This window comes from Phoenix dactylifera, chromosome 5, assembly GCF_051530095.1.
Source record: "Phoenix dactylifera cultivar Ajwa chromosome 5, Ajwa_hap1_PhDact_Kaust_v1.1, whole genome shotgun sequence".
Taxonomy (NCBI): domain Eukaryota; kingdom Viridiplantae; phylum Streptophyta; class Magnoliopsida; order Arecales; family Arecaceae; genus Phoenix; species Phoenix dactylifera.
In genome coordinates, this window is record NC_143194.1 from 39,070,843 (window position 1) to 39,089,788 (window position 18,946).

The 18,946-nt window shown below is 38.7% G+C and overlaps 1 protein-coding gene across 3 annotated transcripts; it reads right to left on the reverse strand.

Moving 5' to 3' along the window:
* Positions 1 to 1,909: 1,909 nt before the first annotated feature.
* LOC103717444 (transcriptional corepressor LEUNIG-like) lies at positions 1,910 to 18,946 on the reverse strand. Of its 3 annotated transcripts, none has more exons than XM_039128694.3 (18): positions 18,436 to 18,946; positions 17,504 to 17,601; positions 17,275 to 17,384; positions 16,198 to 16,614; positions 15,987 to 16,072; positions 15,031 to 15,118; positions 14,883 to 14,958; positions 14,411 to 14,460; positions 10,810 to 11,124; positions 9,686 to 9,877; positions 7,949 to 8,194; positions 7,739 to 7,856; positions 7,497 to 7,606; positions 7,215 to 7,364; positions 6,210 to 6,365; positions 5,908 to 6,024; positions 4,132 to 4,338; positions 1,910 to 2,384 (listed from the first exon to the last, which is right to left on the reverse strand). In XM_039128694.3, the coding sequence occupies exons 1-18, from the start codon at positions 18,465 to 18,467 to the stop codon at positions 2,241 to 2,243; spliced, it is 2,712 nt and encodes a 903-aa protein (XP_038984622.3). In that variant the 5' UTR covers positions 18,468 to 18,946; the 3' UTR covers positions 1,910 to 2,240. The 3 variants fall into 3 exon arrangements, with proteins under 3 accessions (XP_038984622.3, XP_088578941.2, XP_088578942.2); XM_088722815.2 differs by having other exon boundaries at positions 18,323 to 18,846; XM_088722816.2 differs by having other exon boundaries at positions 18,245 to 18,846.

Consider the following 18,946-nt stretch of genomic DNA (forward strand, 5'->3'; position numbering starts at 1 on the left):
TTGTGTTTTTTTTTTTTTTTTTTTGGTCAAAACGGCATTTCATATCCAATAAATCAAGATTGAGTACATCCTGCCAGATCAAAAGACAAAAGGCAGTGCAGCAAATGGGGAACGACTGCTAGACTGGTCCAGATGACGTCCCCGGAATGACGAGCCACATATGAGGCGACCCAGTCTGCAGCTCGGTTCACCTCACGATATACATGACCAATCTGGACAGCTAATAACTCCTGAACTAGTCTGCGTGTATCCCGAATCAAAGGGTGACCATTACCATATCTATCCACTCCCTGTATCCAGTCAATCACCGTGGCAGAGTCTCCCTCAATGCACAGTCTGTCGGCCCCCAACACACATCTCGCATATCGGATACCCTCCCAGGCAGCTCGTAGCTCTGCCCCAACAGCCGTCAAACCTGGCGTGCTCCAACCACCGGCTGCAATAAACCTACCATGCTGGTCCCTGATAACAAAGCCCACTCCTCCAGAAGCTCTATCCATGGCCATACCACCATCAAAATTCATCTTAAGATAACCATGGGGTGGGGGTACCCAAGAAAGAGAAGCATACCCAGTCGCTGCAACAGCAAGAGAGGTACCCCAGATATCCCCAGCCAATAAAGATGAATTCGATGAAGTTATTGTGTTATCGAAACCTAATGAAAAACCTTGGCTTTTGTTTGGTGTTTACGAGTTCTGATTATAAACAACGGCCCAAGCTTTAGAATGAGGTCTCCAACTTGATCTGGTAGAGCATCTCATTCATGATTGCTGGTAACTTCAATTGCATCTTTGAGCCTTATGAGAAGAAGGAAGGTAACCCTTTTTTGATAAATAAGTTCAACTACATCAAAGGAAACATAATGATAAATTTTCCAATATAAATGAATCTCGGAAAAGAAGAAAAACCAAAGGGGAGGGAAAAAACTATCCCTCTTCATTCTAGATTGGGGAAACACAAGGTCCACATTAAGTCATCGGATAGGATAGAAGATGGTCCAGATCATCTCATGGAGTTCAAAATTTGATATCACACGAGTATTAAGGGTTTTAACCATCAAGGGTTTTAACTATCGGATATGTTCAATTCGAATTCGATGTCAGATTTAATTTCAGATCAAGAAACTTAGCAAGATCAAAACCAAACAATTTTTAAAGCATCGCAAAAACCATCCCACCAATTAACATCCGTAGGAGGGATGATTATTCACGATGCTCGCTCATTGCCCTGTTTGACCGCTGTGAATCAAAGCGACCAACGACTTGGCTAGGTTTTGCGAGTAGGGTAACAAGCGGTGTTCGTAAAGCAGCGCACAAATTTTAGGCGCCAGGAACGCCCCGAAGGCATAAGCAGCAATGAACGAGGTCCGATAGGAGCAAGCCTCCGATATTAATCCATCATCAATTGGAAGCTAGAAATCGTACGAGACTCATTTCCGAAGGATGCAACGTTGGCACAGCAGACATGGCGGAACAGAGCATCTCTAGAAGCACGATGGCTCATATCCTGAACACGGCAACCGGGAACATAAGGCTAATTCCGACAGCCGAGCTATACTTCTTGGCCAACAGGCTCGACATGTCCACCCCTTGCAGCACACCACAGGGACTTCCGCCTAGCGTTTTTGCAGCACCGTGCTAATACTTGCCGAAGACTGCACAGCTGTTCCGATGCCATCCTTTTTACCACCTCGTTCACGACTCTTGGAGGACTGCCTGCATACATTTCCGCATTCGTAGGAAACAAACAGCAGAATTAGAACATTCTCAAAACACGAGTCGCAACATGGCCGCAGGCTCCAGTAAGGAACGGCGGATCGCCCAGAGAGTCCAGCGGGCAGGGCATGCTTTCCGCGTGACCCGATTATTCAAAAAATAAGAAGAATTTCATCCCGCAGCACGGCAAGAAGTTTGGGAAAGCAATTAAATCAATAGATTTCCCAAGCATGCATATATATATATATATATATATATATATACAAAACTATAATTCAACACCACATCCACCAGTTAACAAAAAGAGAGTATACTGGGTAAAGTTAAAATGACAGCCGCAGCAACGGCGGGCAATGGCAACAACAAAAACTTGGTTAGTATCTATTCCAGAACAAAAGGAGTACCTATGACGTCAGACGTTGGCGGAGAAACAAAAAGAGGCGTAGCAGCCCTACTTTACCCTAGCTAGATCAGAGCTAGCCTCCCCGGGCAAACAGCAGATGCGAAGTTGCTTGGAAGCAGAATTCACTTCCACAGTTTAACAAGCTTGTCGTGACTTGCAGAAGCTACCAATCCGTTCTCATATGACGCTGCTAAGGCCGCAATCAGTCCTTCATGAGCTGGAAGAGTCATGGTCTTGTTCTCGTGCATATCCCACAGTTCCAGAGACTGCAAGCAAAGACCATGGATTCGCATGAGTAACCAGAAGTTTTAGCAAGCTGAGACCCATATCAGTATTTAAGAATCTGTCATAATCGTGCTGAACTTTTTACCAGTTGGAAAATACTTGAAAGATATTTCATTAATTCTCGACCTTTACATTGCCTAGATTATGTGATTACAATAATAAACAACACAATGCAAAGTCATGACAATCTCTACCACCGTAATGGAAAACTCTTATGGATGGGATTCCACCCAAAATATTTACCAAAAACAACCCTTAGAAACACTAGCCAAGAATGATACTTCCCTTTACTCTTTACGAGAACTATGATCAATGGAAGATGTAGACAATGCAGGCAGGAAGGAAATCATCTTCTGTGCATAGGCCATGAAGGCCATGTCTCCTCATTAGTGATTTTTAACAGCGTGAAAAGAAAATTACAGCAAGACGAAGGACAAAGAACTCAGCAAACTAGACACCAGGTTTCAACTTCAAGGCATCGGAGCATTTCATAAATCAGAGGATTGTCCTGAAACCAGGAGAATTTTAAGACTAGATGCCAGAAGATTGAACCCCGGAGAGAGAGCACCACCAACAGCCAAGCGAGACTTTGGGCCAAAGCAATGTTAGATAAAGGAAAAGTTAAGGTTCAAAGGAATAATAAAATATTCCAACGCAAATGCTAGCAAATATTATATCAGAAGCATGACATCGTGTGGCAAAACCACTACTTGTAAAATGCCCCTTAGAACTATCACATTATTTGCCAGTATATGCACCAAAGGGAACTGCAAACTATATTTTCTCTAAGCTGAAAAAAAAATTACGAAAACAAATGGTACAATTTGGTTTATCCAACACCGGCATGAATAAAGCCCCAGCATTAGTTCAGATGACTTCTCTTCCTTTGTCTTTACAAATACAACCATCCCAATCATATTATAGGCCGTTTGTTCAAGATTGTTAAAAAATAACAAAACTGAAATACTTCAGAATTGAGAGGCCATCCTCCACTACAAAATTCCTATGCTAAGTTAACCAAAGTTACCAAGAAATTGAGCAAACAGATCATTTAGCAGGATCCAGTGTTCTTTCATACAAATCTAAACAAAAATGTTTTCTTCTGCATATCAAAGATGGAGATCCTTTCATCTGTTCTAAATTCCCTTACTTTTATTTGTATAATTAGTGGGATAAATTAAAAACATTAACTAAAATTTGACAATCCCAGTAATAGGAGTCTACAATCAATATGGTTCAGTGAAGGTAGTCACATTTTTCTACTATAAATGACGGTCCCATGTTTCCTTCAATATAATCTCTAAGCAATAAATCCCAGTTATAACACATGGCAGCAATTGTAACAACAATGGCAGCACATAATTTTGCTTCCATATTTAAGTTAATCAACATTCAAAGTGTTTTAAAAGACCTTATTTATTGACAGTTCCAGCTTTTATAAATAGCTGCAATAAGAAGACTTATACACCCAAGCTGACTCACCCAAGCACCCAGATGGACGAGTCCAATACGAATTTCATGTTTCCAGCAGTGCCGAAAGTAATAAATAAGCAAGCATCGGTATGAATACTTTAACACAGACAACAAAGCATCGAAATTGCACAGAAAAAACTATATGTTAGTCCATACACTACAGCCAATTTTTTTTGGAAAAATATTTAATTCAAACAAGCAGAAACACGGTAATTTTTTTAAAAAATATAATGATATAATAAAAAGACAACTCGCCTGATAACATCCAATGACCAGCAGAGGTGGATACGTGGGATGGAAAACGCATGAATGGAACTTGTTCCCATTACAGCTCAATTCATGCACACATTCACCTTCATTTGCCGAACCAAGAGACCATACCCTGACCGAGTCTTCACTAACAGAAACCACCAACTCACCAGTAGGATCCCAGCACACAGAATCAACATGTTTGGTGTGTCCCTGTAATTAAATTGAAGCCCAGTTGAGCGAAAACCAGTTCAGCAAATCAAAAATTCAATGCAGGTCAAAGACATGACTAACATGAAAACAGAATTCCCTGCAAGACATGGGTGAATTATCGCAAGAACAGAATACTATTGCAAAATTTCACTAAAAAAAACAAAGAAGGAAACAACAAAGGGAAAGTTCTCCCCAAATTTTCACCAAGCTGATATCAGAATATTTACCAGCAGTTACGGTCGTAATCCCTTGGAATCTAAACAGACTAGCAAAGGAAGCATGGAGCATCCATACCTTGGTCTTTTAAATTTGCATGAAACACGAAGCCAACATGAACATAATAGCCAAATGTCAAAAAGCAGCCAGTCTGTCATTTTATATGAATGTGTCGCTAATCTAGTACACCAAACACAATACTAAGACATAATACAACTAACAAGAGTGGCAAGTATATTGGAATGTGATAAGCAGTGCATCAACAAGCACAAAAGTGCTGAATGCTAAGTTCCTCCATGGCGTAGGGAAGATAAGACAAGACTGCAGGTACAGGTCCTGCACCAATATAAGTTAAAAAACAAAAATATTTTTTTAGTATGTGTTAAAGTGTGTATATATAAAGGAAACAATCAGATGATCCTGTTCAACCCAAGTTTAAATTCCGCATTTTTTCTAGCAAGTCTTGGAGGTCCATTGTGTCATAGCTTTGTATTTCATGTCATAAAAGAATGACAACTGAATTACTACATTATGAAAATACTAGCGTCCAGCAAGTCATTATGTTCAACAGGTGGACACACTGCAGACATAAATAAGGAAGCCAACTGATGCTAGTTATCATTGGCAACCAGCAGCAATTTACACCAAAAAACGGCTAGTGAAACAAGGACACAACTATTTAGAAAGTCTAGGAGACAACATATAGTGCCCCACTTGCAAAAAGCCAACAAGGTGTACCATCAAGAGCAAGGCATCTTGGGATAACAAACTTCCCAGATGAAAAATGATGACCTCACTAACATAAGTTTTCAAAAGAACACAATTTTACAAAGTAAAGATACTATTAAATTTGAACAAAAATGTAAAAAATGCACAAATTTATATGAGTGATGAAAATGTGCAAACAACACAGAGTAACGGGCAGTTGGGATGGCCTGCTTGGTTTATCGCCTGGAAATTTGCTTTCCTGGACAAGGGAGATGAGAACTTAGCCCTTCAGTTTTTCTGCTTGGGGAAATCCCACTCTACCAACTCCATATATGAGGGACATCGAAAGCTGCCTCCCGAGACAAATTTATTATTCTAAAAAATGGGACTGCGGGTAATCGGAAACAACCCACCAGTCAACCAGTCCCATTCTTCTTTTTCCTCACCTTTTTCATCTTTTCCCTCACCTTTTCGAGATGGCAATAACTATCAATTAGAACTTACCCTGGGACTAATCCAAGCATCCAAACAAACCCTAAATATAAATGATAACCAAATTGCTTTATGTGTTGTTCTGTATAGAATATAGTGATTCCATTGCCTGTACGATGCACGTTTAAAGAGAGCAGCAACCAAAAGCCTGACCTCCAATGAATGAAGGCATGCCTGAGTCTCAACATCTAGTATGGATACAACATTCTCAGCAGCTGCTGCAAGATACCGGCCAAGACGGGGTTGAAATCTCATTTGAGTTGTGCCACCCTGTGATACAAGAGAAGAAATTAACAAAAACCATGAAAAGAAAATTCTGAATGGAAAAAAAAATCTTGTAATGATAGCTCATCAAACACATACTACCTTGAAATAAAGATAATATGGAGAGAATAACCATCTATTGCTGAAAAGTCGTGAATGAAGTAGTTTATCGATAATCGTAATATGAATACCTTGAAAACTCTTACACAGCTGCCATTATTGATGCTCCAGTAGCGTATCTCTCCGTCCCCATCACAAGAGCATATGAGATCATCTTTATTTGGGTGGAAATCCAGAGACATGACAGATGCAGAATGACCAGTAAAAGTACGAATTGAATAGCCCGGCTGCACATTGGAATCATCAGTCAAGCAAATCATTTCAAAAGGCTACCCATGTATTGCACAAAAGCAACAGGAGAGAAAAGTACGATATTTTTTTTTTAAATAAAGACCTAAGGAAAACAAGATTGTGCCTTCCATGCTCAAACTGTACCCCGAGAGACCAACAACCTATAAATAGAGCGGTGAACATGCAACGCACATCAGGAAAAAAAATACTGGATGCAATCCCGAGATTCAAGATCTTTTTGAGCATAGAAAAAATGAAATGCCCTAACTTTTGATTACTACATTTTTCTCCCACAAAGTAGGCATTACCAAAAAAACATGAAAAGGAAGTCAACAATTGGGACATCTGGTCAGCAGTTTGCTTCATAATACAGTAGAGATAAAATAGTGATAAAACAGAGCAACACAAGTTCATACATTGACCAGAAACAGCTGCAACAAAATGTGAAACACGAAAACAACAATATTATACAGTATATATCTTACATGTTTGAATCTCTACATGAAAGACAAACTAGTTCCATAAAAAACAAGGGCGCATGCACAGTACGTAGCAATGGCCATTATGACTATTTGTTGCCTACTTCCTTAGTTACATCCTGTGGCTTAGTCAGGTAGATCCAAGGACAACCATTTGGCTCTTACCATTGGACCAATACATCTAAAAATCAAATGGCTCAAATAACACGTGAAAAGAGAAAGTTGACTTAAGCATGGCATAGTGGTAAAATGCTAAAATGATCGACATCACATAGCAGTGAAGGTTCAAATAGACTAAATTCAATATTAAATGGTTCCTCCAATAAAAATCTCTACGTAAGCCATAAAGGAGAAATTGTTACTCACATTATCAGCATCCCATACCCTCACAGTCTTGTCAAAAGAAGAGGTAGCCAGACGAGGCATGCTTGGGCTAAATTTAACATCAGTAATGAGCAGGGAGTGTTCTTCCAATGTAGATTTCGGTTTTAAGTTCTCAGCATGCCACAAAACTACCTGCATCACAAAATCATATAAAGTAGATCCACATAACATCCCTTACAGACAAGTAAGATCGCCACTAGCATTAACAAGACTCAGACTTCTAAGAAATACACAATTTGAACAGATATTCAGTATGGCCCTTACCTTTTTATCATGGCCCCCACTAGCAAGCAGCTTCCCATCAGATGAGAAGTGGCAGCAAACAACCTTACTTGTACTTGCCCGAGTAGATAAAATCTCAGTAAATGTAAAACCTAGCAACAAAATGCAAACAAGGTTAACACCAGAATCATTTTTTATGATAAAAGGCTGAATTTACAAAGTTGAAATTCCTATTTCAACAAATATATGTTATCAGGCATTGATACAGAATGATACAAACACACCTTCACCAACATCCATACAATGACCTACTGTATCTCTTGGATCCGGGTCATCATGAGACAAAAATGACTCGACATTGTCTTCCAGTGAAGCATCCTCAACAAATCGGTCTATATCAGCCTGCAATTCAATAACTCTATTATCCCCACCGACATTTACAAAAACTACTCCAGGAAGAACCAGACAAAATCGGAGTTAATTTGCATATATACCAGCTGGTTTGATGGTGATGTTAAAGTTCCAGTGCCATCAGAACCAAACACCATCAAAGGTTTAGATGAGCCAGCACTATGTTGCAACGATGGCATTGAAATCACATCTCCTGGAGTATGCGTCGACGGCGTTGAGGGTGCCGAGCTTGGAGAGGGGCCTGCGGTGTTTGCAGTTCCTGAACTGTTGGCCGGACCGGAGGATGATACAGGTTGTTTTCGCTTGCGTCCATTCTGATTTTTTGATACCTGAAAATTCAATTGGTAAAATGCTAAAATTAGCTTAACATGAAAGGGGAAGAATTTTGTCGATCAAATCGCAGATTAAATATGGGAAAGGAACTCCCAATTCCTGAAAAAGAATAGAATATTTATCATTTAACTGTGAACCATAGCTTGCAAAACAGATGTTGTTTAAATGATATCATTAGATTTCTTCTAAACCTTTTCTTTTGAAGATTGGGAAGGGCCAATTCCCACCTTCTACACTATGCACGTCCTACTCTTCAAGGGCCGATGCAACTGGAAACGATCTCCCACCCCCTTGCCGAAGCGGCAAGAGGTGATACCATCCGAGCAAGCAAGCACCCCCATAACAGATTGTTTAAAAAGAAAAATTTTGGATTCAAAAGCATACAGACCAGTGATCAAAAAAATTTTAGCTACAGAAGAAACAAAAAGGTTAAGCCAGCACTTTGACACAGTAGCCCACCACGTTGCACATTCGCAAAATATCACATTGCAACACATGTATATGATAATATGACTGAACATTCAAAATAGCATCATAAACCTATAATAGTTAGATGTTTTTTTCTCTCAAGATAATGACTCTTATGTCAATATTTAAAACCATGACTTTCCTTCTCTGCAAACTGAGTTTTGAAGCATTGCAAAGTCAATCATTTACTGACAATGGAAGCATAAGGTCTGAAAGTTGCCAGATTACAATGCAGCATTTTCCTTGGAAGCCAATCAAAATATAGATGATGCTGCACCGAACACGGAGAGGCTGCTGCAGTGACTGAACAGGCCCTAGTTGATGACGATTCAATCTCGGGAAGGCTACTGCTGCAGCAGAACAAGGAGACAGAGGAAGAGGGAGGAAGAAGAGGAGGAGAAGAAGAGAGGAGGAGAGGAGGAGAAGAGGGAGAAGAAGGGAGGAGGAAGAGAGAGACGGGAAGGGAGGAGGAAAGACGGGAGGAAGAGACGTGGGAAGAAACTTTAATCACTTCCTTAAAACCCTAATCATGAAGATAGTCCCCTATATATAGGGCCCAAATAAACACAATTAATATAAAACCCCTTACACAGAAATAACTCCAAATAAGCTCAAAAATAACACAAATAAGCCATACACTAATAAAATGCAAACAAGCCCAGAAATAAAAATGCAAATAAGATGGTAGACTAGACGGGCGGATAATCAGCTCCGATGTCCCCATCAATATTTCTTCAAGGAATAGGATTAGGATGCGTATCCTGGCAAATTGGAAACCATTTTAGAACCGTTATAACAAATGGAGAGCATAAACACTAACAAAAACCTTGTGGTCCAAAATCACAAATCAAAACCAATATACTGAAAGCAAGAGTTCCGCCACTCTTAGAAACCATGGCTTTCATAAACAGAAACATAACAGCCAGTCAAACTATTTGGATTCAGCTTTTGACAAATTGCTTAAAGTTTAAAAAATGCGATATACAAGATTAAAAAATTGAGCTGACAATTATAAAAACCTGATCAGCTCCTCGAAAGGAGTTTGACATATTTCCATCCATTGTCCCACTTGAAGCACCCATTTTATCTTGTTGGTGAAGATGGTGAGTTGAACTCTGCGATTGTTGACTAGATATGGCAAGCTGCGGAAGCTGCTGCTGTGTTTGCTGGCTGCTATTTTGTTGCTGCTGTTGTTGCAACTGAGCTATCTTCTACTACACAAAGATAATAAAGTAAGAAGGTAGAAAGTAACAGGTTGACTGTAATTTGAAGATAACTTCTTTCAAATTACAAATTCCAAATTTTCAATCTGTTTTAGTGCTGGACTGATTGTGTCGAAAGAATATATCAATGGTTACTCTTGTGCTATTTCAGTATTTACCTGTTTTGGAATCAGAAATAGCTGAACCCTCTTTCCATTTGCTTCATCTTGTTCCATAATTAAGTCAATTTCCAAGTTTTTATCATTGACCATTTATATATAGTTTGGATGGATATGGGATGTAATAAGTTTGAACTTGTCGTATACATATACATATTACAAAATTCAGTTTGCATGCAATTGCAATTTTGTTTCTAGCAAAACAAACACATCCATTACCAATATTTTACAAATACACTATTATTATTTTACAATCCCACCACCGCAGAAAAAAGGGCAAAGAATACTAGGACACCACTGCTTCTAAGAAAACAGCATATAGGATAGAAAACATTAATTCAACAAGTATTAAAAAATAGGACAATTATGGATGGGTAACGGCAACAAATGAAATTTTAATTTTGCCATATAATTATTTTTGCTACAGCAAAAGACATAACTACAACTGGATATCACAATTCAGCAGTTTATGTTGTCATATAGTAAAATTTAAAATGCCAGAATTCATTTCAAAAAAAATACTTAGCCATATCCTAAGATAATGAGATAACATTTTCAGTATTCATGTATCCTAAGATATAATGACAAAAAAAAATGCTTGTAAGTCATCATGTTTTGAGATCGATGGTTAAAAAAAAAAAGTCAATACTTTATCCCTTTTCATACAGGAGTCAGTAGAAAATAATGGTCACGATAGAAGAGAGGAAACCACGTCTCAATATTTCCAAAAGAGTTAGAATTTCCTAATTTGAGCAGACTAACCTTGATTAACATATCTGTATCAGCACGTGGCAAGCCCGGACAAGTTTGCATCGGAGATCCAATATTTGGAATGACATCACCAGCAGAGTTTGTCGGGCCATCCTTCCCAAGAACTAAATTTCTGTTGTTCAGGAACATTCTAAGCCTTCTGCTGTCAATATCTCCAGCTGATGGAGATGGGGACGTTAAATTCTGCTGCGCCTGAAGCAATAGTGCCTGTTGTTGTGGAGTCAGAAGTTGAAGTTGGTGTAAAGGTTGCGGAGACTGCATTAATGACTTCTGTTGTAGAATTCCAGAGCGAAGTTGATCAAAGCCCTGAGTAGTTTACAGAAGAAGAAAGTAACCAGATCTACATATTGAAAGAATACGATCTCAGCAATCACTTTCATGACCTACACGACTACCACATAATCTGGATGAAACCATTACCCTAATAAAAGATAAAGTCTCAGTTAAAATCATAGTCTTGTAAAAAAAAGATCAAAAGCTTATTTAGGAAGAAAGATGGAGGGGAAGCCTTTAAGATCGTGTGTTCTGCACCATGGAAGATATTGATGGTGGGTATACTTTTGAGAACATGTGTGCTGGACCATGCATGATACTGATGTCATAATGTAATCCATATTACTCCATGACTGTGGAGAAAAATGTGTAATTAGTGAATTAAAACTTGCTCTGCTTTCATTTTTTTTCATTTTCTTTTCCTCCTTTTTCACGAGCCTAGAAGTGTTGTTTAGATTTGTGTCAAACTTGAAACAAATTTGCTTGCTGTTCAAATGTTTAAATAGGAATGAAATAGCATATCACGACACTTGTTAGATCTAATTGAGCTCGAGACTATACCGTAGCCTTCAGTTTACAATGAAAAGTATAAAATGAACTGAAGTTCTCCACCACAAGCTATAACCACAATAATTTAACACCGATCTAAATTAATTTTCTTCAGAAGCGATTCTAATTTTACATCATAACTTGTTTCATATTTTCTACAGCCCAAACAACCAGCATTTGTCAAGCATCAAAATCTACACAGCAAATATGACTGCCAAATGATAAAAGCATGGAACAACTTCCAGAATCGGCCTTTCATATCTTGACATTGCAAAAGTTATCAGTAAACGGCGGAAATGATAACTTGGGATGAGGGGGGGAAGGACAATCAAAGGGGCGTAGAATTTTTTGTGTGCATGAAAATTCAAGGCAACGGGACGGATAAAAGAAATGAGAAAAAGGAGAGTAGGATTTTTTTTCTTTTGGGTGTGTTTTGTGTGCGCGCGCAACAAGAAGGTTGAAATGCAGGATCGACCAGAGATGCTGGGAAAATTCCTCAACTAAAACAATCATGCAGTGACCGGCAATACTGGAAAAAATCCTCAACCAAAAGCATGATACAAGAGATTCAGAAGCGAAAAGCTAAGATTTCCCTTGAGGGGGGCAAAGTATTGACAACAATGTTTCAAATTTCAAGAGCTGAAATAAAGAAAAGCATTCAATTTACCATTTCTTTATCACAATGAAATGATTTGGTGGTTAGCATAGTTACTCCTAAAAAACGCTAAAAAAAGAATGATGAGCAAAAAAATGCTAAAAAAAGAATGATGGGCAAAAAATGCTAAAAAAAGAATGATGGGCATAAAAGCCACAGGACTATTGCATAAATCAAATAGAAGATCAAATTAGCCATAAGACCTAATAACAAATTCCCTAATGAAGGATAGTACACAAATCATCTTTCCTCCACAAGCTTTAATCCCTTTTCAATTAAAACATCAATATATAAAGATTACTACCATAATTTCCATGCAAAACCATGTCACTATGAGAATTAATACAAGGATCAAGAGGAGAATGAAAAGAAATACAAATTGCCCATAGAAAATCAGATTTCCACTATGCCCAGCTCTCATTCTCACTGAACACTACCTGAAAATTAATATTCAATTACCTATGACTCAATATAGGACGGGCTTCCAAATAGTATATCCAACTACTACTAGCTCCTTTCTCCTGAACAATGAAGGTCTTTTCTTCCCCCTTTCAAGATTTATGGTGCATTCCCTCATTAAGACAACAACAGGGAAGCTATTGCCCCTCACTTCCTCAAGCTTCTCCAAGATAACGCAAATCTGAAACAGAATTAGTTATCCTTAAGTTCTGCGGTAGTTTTCAAAATGAAGTGGAAGTTGTGCCAACAAAAAAAGGAAGTGGACTAATCCAATAGCTGGAAAAGGAAAAATGGGTGTTAGGTTGCAGCACCCTCTTCTTTGATGGCAGCATCCCTCTTCCGAAGTTAGGAGGGGGGAAATGAGAACCTAAGCTCCAGATCCATTGGCCTAAATAGAAAATCTGAAAAATTTTGTGTTCTTGGGTCCATTGGTGGCCGGAGAGATTTACATTCAGAATCATTCAATACAAATAAAAACATAGAAATTATGGCTGATTTTCCATAAGTGCTCCCAAAGACAATGTGTCAGTGATACTGCTAGGTAATCTACAGCCACAACCACATGAAATTAGACTTTTGAAATTAAAGGGGAGCCTGTTTTAACATGCTAGTATCATCCATTGATAGAACTTGATCGCAAAGACTTCATATCCTAACATTGATGGAATTTGTCGCTTCTTTTATGGACTGTCAGCTGGTAAGCAGACCACAGTAGAAATTCTGTTCATCATGTAAGCTTTGCACCACAAAGGGTCGGCAACTTTAAGAAGATTAAATTCTCCTAGGAAAGTGTAGTTGTTCACCACAATATGAGAGGGTTGGTGTTCCAGTTGAACCCCTCTTCTGGTGGTGATAACAGTGTAACTTAAATGTACCATCTAGCAGGCAATCTCCATAACCTTACTGAAGATTAAGTGGAACCTTTATACTCCTCCATCATGACTGTAGATAATCTTTTCAACATCATTTTTTAATTTTATTCTCATTATTTACAAGATCGGGTTTTTGATTAGAAGAACTATTCCCACAGATAATTAGTGTCACATTGTGATTTGCAATTTTACAGCAATTCTTTATCTAAGAGAGAAATTTCCCAATTTTCACAGCAAGTGCACAAGTTCTTCTCTGTTGAAGTTTATTTCTACATTTTACTGAAACAATAAGAGTGAAGTTATCCGGTTAGATGTTTCAAAGATGGTTGACCGAGTACCAGAATGCTTGAATGAATAAGTCGAGGATTTTTTTAAGCACCAACATGCTACTTCAAAAGATCATTCTCCACAAACAATTGCTCTTGGAGAACAAACATCATATAAAAACCTGATTAACATGCAAATCCACTTCATAAAGCAATTAACTATAGAAATAAAGAAGACCTGGCATTTTCTAACATCTAAACGCAAAAGTTTCATACATACTGATTCAACAAGCTCCTATTCTACAAAAATCTTTATTCATTGAAATTCTCACATTTTGATAGATTGCCATTCATCATTCAGAAGGTTGAGCCCTTAGAAAAAAGATAAAGCTTACCAAGAGAGGGCACGGAATGTATGAGATACGGAAAGATAGTGAAAATATACGACTTTGGTTAAAAGAAAAGACATCCGATAAGCAAGATCTTACAAGTCCCATGACAATCAATAAAGAACTTACTGTGAGAGGCCATCCTTTCAAAGTCAAATTGCTCCCACCCTGATTTGGTCCTGCCATAGATGCAGTATATGTCAGCCTCAACTAGTTTCAAATAATAAATTTAGCCAAAGAACCAAAAATAGCAAAAATTCAATTTTTTTCCTATATTCCAAGAACTGACACATACATACATGTATACATACATACACACAAATATGCATACATACACACACACACACACACACATGTATGCAAAATCAATAACAGCTGTCATATGACAAGTTCCACAGCAAATGACAGCAAACTAGGAATGGTACAATAACCAAAATTATCTTTCATCGTTGGATGGAAAATTCTTGGAACCTCTTCCTGTTAATTGGCATCCCATTAAACAAGGGTTATGCAAATATTAATCAGCCCAATGTCTATTAAAGATGTTATAACAGCAATTCAGATGGGGGGCATAATAGTCTAATATGTGCATGGTTACCACCTGGCACTCCAATTAATGATCCATCAGAACCTGCACCTCTGGGAGTCAACACTTGATTCATTTCAGTCTTGATGTCCTGTTGCATAGTCTTAGTCACGCCACAAAAAGGAAGAATGAAATCACCAACATTATTTTTACAGAGATGCACCTGTGTTGATCCAGGAAGTTGTGGGTTCCTACCCTGAACTTGTTGAAAAGGGCCCGCAACACCACTAGCCGAACCATGCAAAACTTGCCTTAAACAAGAAGAGAAAAAAGAAAGAAAAAGAAAAACCCTCCATCACACAGTATACAATGCAATCAGTTGAAGCAGTTCTTAGCATGCCCTATGCAAAAATGAACGATTTTTCACTTGTGCACATATAAACAGTATCAAAAAATTCGCACAGAAAACTTTCAACAGGTCAAACGTGCTGGCACGGATACAAAGACACAAACACATATGACACAACATAATTTAACAGCGAACGAACACCAGCCAAATTATAAGACCATTATCCACTGAAAATATACGAGTAATACATTTCAGGTTGCTTATATTGCATATACATCCACAATTTCTATACTTAATTCACATAATAAGTATATATATCTAGTCCATTTATTAAGTAAATATTAACTTGATATGTTAAGAAACTTGATAGTTCAAGGCAAATTAAAATTTAAGTACATATGCAATATCTACTAGTAATATAATGCTATATATGTGCACAACAAAATTATGCAGGGGAGGCAGTACTTTGGTGGGCTCCTGACATCTAGCCCATGTGCGCCAAGCAGTCCCAAAGTGATTTATAAAAAAGATACACATGAAGTTTCAGCCCCGACCAAAATCCACAATATCATCATAATGACAAATGGTTCAAGATGTTTAAGAATGGCGTAATTGGGAATGCGGGTAGATGCGCATGCACAAGCATCAATGTGTTTGACAATACAAAAGCACATTACACTACCAGACGATTATCATATAACACAAAGGCAACATAACAACAACTTGCAATCTACAAGAACAATAAATTCAGTTATGTTTACTCAAGCACATGCTGTCATACAATTTCCGAAACTCAAGTACATGCATCTAGGTTCTTAAGCCATAGGTACCCTGATGGCTGGCCTGAACTTGCAGCCGACTTTAGCATTGTAGCATGGTTTGGATCCAACAGCTGGCCAACATTATCCCCAAATCTCTGGTATAGCCAGATATTTCAAAATGATCAATGATCGATGATGTCATCTTAAAAACAATGAATCAGGGATAGATCTCAAGGATAAGAAACTTTTAGAAGCAACAGGGCTAACTCTGGAAGAATACCTTGATAGATGACTCATCCAAAGAATCCCTTTGAGGGGGCAACTTCAATCGCTCCTCATACATCTTTGTTGCTAAGGCATTTGCAGTTGCAGGGTTCTGTCGCATTAAAGGATCACTCGCAACTAGACCATTAGGCGTCCCATTTAGAAGATGGGTCCCATCTCTACGCTGCTGTTGATGTTGTTGTTGTTGATGCTGTTGCTGTTGTTGCTGCTGCTGCTGCTGCTGCTGCACCTGAGACTGATGCTGCTGCTGCTGCTGCAACTGAGGCTGATGCTGCTGCTGCCTCTGTAACAGAAGTTGTTGCATTTGAATCTGATGCTGTTGCTGCTGCTGCTGCTGCTGATGCTGCTGCTGCTGCTGCTGCTGCTGTGGCTGGTGCTGCTGCTGCTGTTCTCGAGCTTTAATTAGTTGAGTCTGCCACAAAACCCCCCAAATAAAAATGAGACTCTTTATAAACCACAAACTCTCCAGGTAAAAGGGTCTCTATACAGACAAGACAAAAAAAAGCCATCTTCACCAAATTCTATTGCAAGAAACCTACCAAACATAAATGCAACCTTCAAGTAAATGAAAATCCCAAAAACATTCCAGACACAATACAAAGTCGAGATCAATTTCATGACCTCATGCTTCCAAATTCTTCTTTAAAGACCACATCCATAGTGGACACCCCCCCACCCTCAGTTAAAAAACTATAAATGGCAAATGGATGTGTCACAGAAATTAGTCTCAAAAATTGATAAACATTGAACAAATCTATTGCAGAACATCAAAAAGAAAAAACAGGAACCAGTCAGTCAGTATATCAGATCAGAAAGTCTCTAATATAAAACCCACCATACTCCACGAAAGTAGCATTAACATTTCCCAAGAAGCTCAAAAATGCAGTTCATTAGGCTTGGCTTTCGGCCAAAGATAATTCAAGGGATAAAGCAAGAAATCCGAATTCTCAAGACCGAATAGAATCCCAGAACAAAAGTAGATAATTTCAAATGCAAATAAAACGCACGAACATGTCAAGGATGAAGAGTAGACGGAAGCTTAAGAATAAATGAAGCAAAGAAAATTGCTTGCCTCGATGTATGATGCAGCAACATCGGAGTGCTTTTCGTTCGTTCTTGCAATAAAGATATCCCAAAACACCGACCACCATTCAAAGAGAAATCCACCCGGAGCATCAATTGCTGAAAAACCAATGGAATTTAGTATCAAAACTAAACTAAAACCAGGAAAACTCAAAAATCTAAAACCCAATGTGCATCAGACACATCGCTGCCCATCTTCAGATTCCCTTGCTACTTACCAACAGGATCTGAAGATACCTTCGCCTCCGCTTGAAATGCCTTTGCGGATGCATGCAAATTCCTCTTCACGAAATAATCATAAATATACACATCCAGCCTGTCCCCAGCATCACGCGAAAAAAGAATATAATATAATAATTTTCAAGTTCAAATCCACTAAGAATACTACCTAATCGCAGTTCAATAACAGAGAAGGAAAATAAAAGTACACAGAATTATCTTCTAAAAAAGAGGTAAAACAAAGCCTGCAGCTTCAAGAACATAAGGCAGCAAAGCCAAAAACAAACAAACAAATAATAAATAAATAAAAGGAGCAACATAAAGAAACCAGAAAAGAGACTCAAACATAAAACACCTAAAAATAAATAACCAAGGATCCTAGCAGATTAATCTTCCAGAACACTGACACAAGGCTTAAAAGAGGGCATAAGGAAGCTAGCCGGAAACAAAACATAGGCAAAAAAAAAAAAAGAAAAAGAAAAACTCAGAGCACCAGAAAAGAAAAAAATCGTCCATCCATAAAACTGCAAGTGGTAGAACACTAACAAGAAAAACCATAAAAAGAACGAAACAGTAAACAGCGGCAAACCTGGGAAAAATCTAGCCTTCCACGGAAAATGGCAAGCGAAGTTAAGAAATAAAGGCTTGCTTTTGACAGAAAAAGTGAAAATAGAAGACACAGAATTCGATGATGCATTAGTTATCAGCTGCGGAAACCCTAACGAAGAAAGCTCTTGCACCTTTCCGAAACCCTAGCCAAGAACACCACAAGGAAGGCAGCCCAGACAAAGAAGAACCAAATCCCAGGGGAAAATTACCAAGAAACACCAAGAACTAGAAAAGGCACACATCCTGAGCGAGCTCCAGCTCTTCATAAACCTGTAAAAAACAAAGTGGCAAGAAAAACTTGGAAAAGAGGCAGAAAGCTCACATCTTATCAGCTTCCCAGTTGTTCTGCGACATGATTCCACCGAAACCAGCGAAGCCAGACTCCTTTGCGCGCCGCTTTCTCCACCTCCAAACGACGCCGCCGAGAGACGTCAGGGAACCCACCACTCTCTCGCCGAGTCGGACCCTCGTAACCGCGCCACCCTCTCCCCCTTCCCTTCGCCTTAGACAATAAACCCTTCCAAGTTCCCACAGCACCTCGATCACCTGCCCTCCCCCTTTAATACGCCCAAGATCTAGCGCAAGACACAAACAAAGAAGGACTCCTCAAATCCAATCCAAACCCTCGGTCTTGAGTTGGAAAATAAGCGAAGAGAGAAGAGAAGGAAAGACTCGGAAAGGGAAAGGTAGGAGAAGAAATCTATTCGATTTGGGAGAAGGACAGCTGATCCGTGCCGCCGATAACAACTCTAACCTCTATATATAGACACCAAATATTATACAAGAATTAATTGAACAAGCGTTAGGGTTATTAAAAAAAACCTGGAAAACCT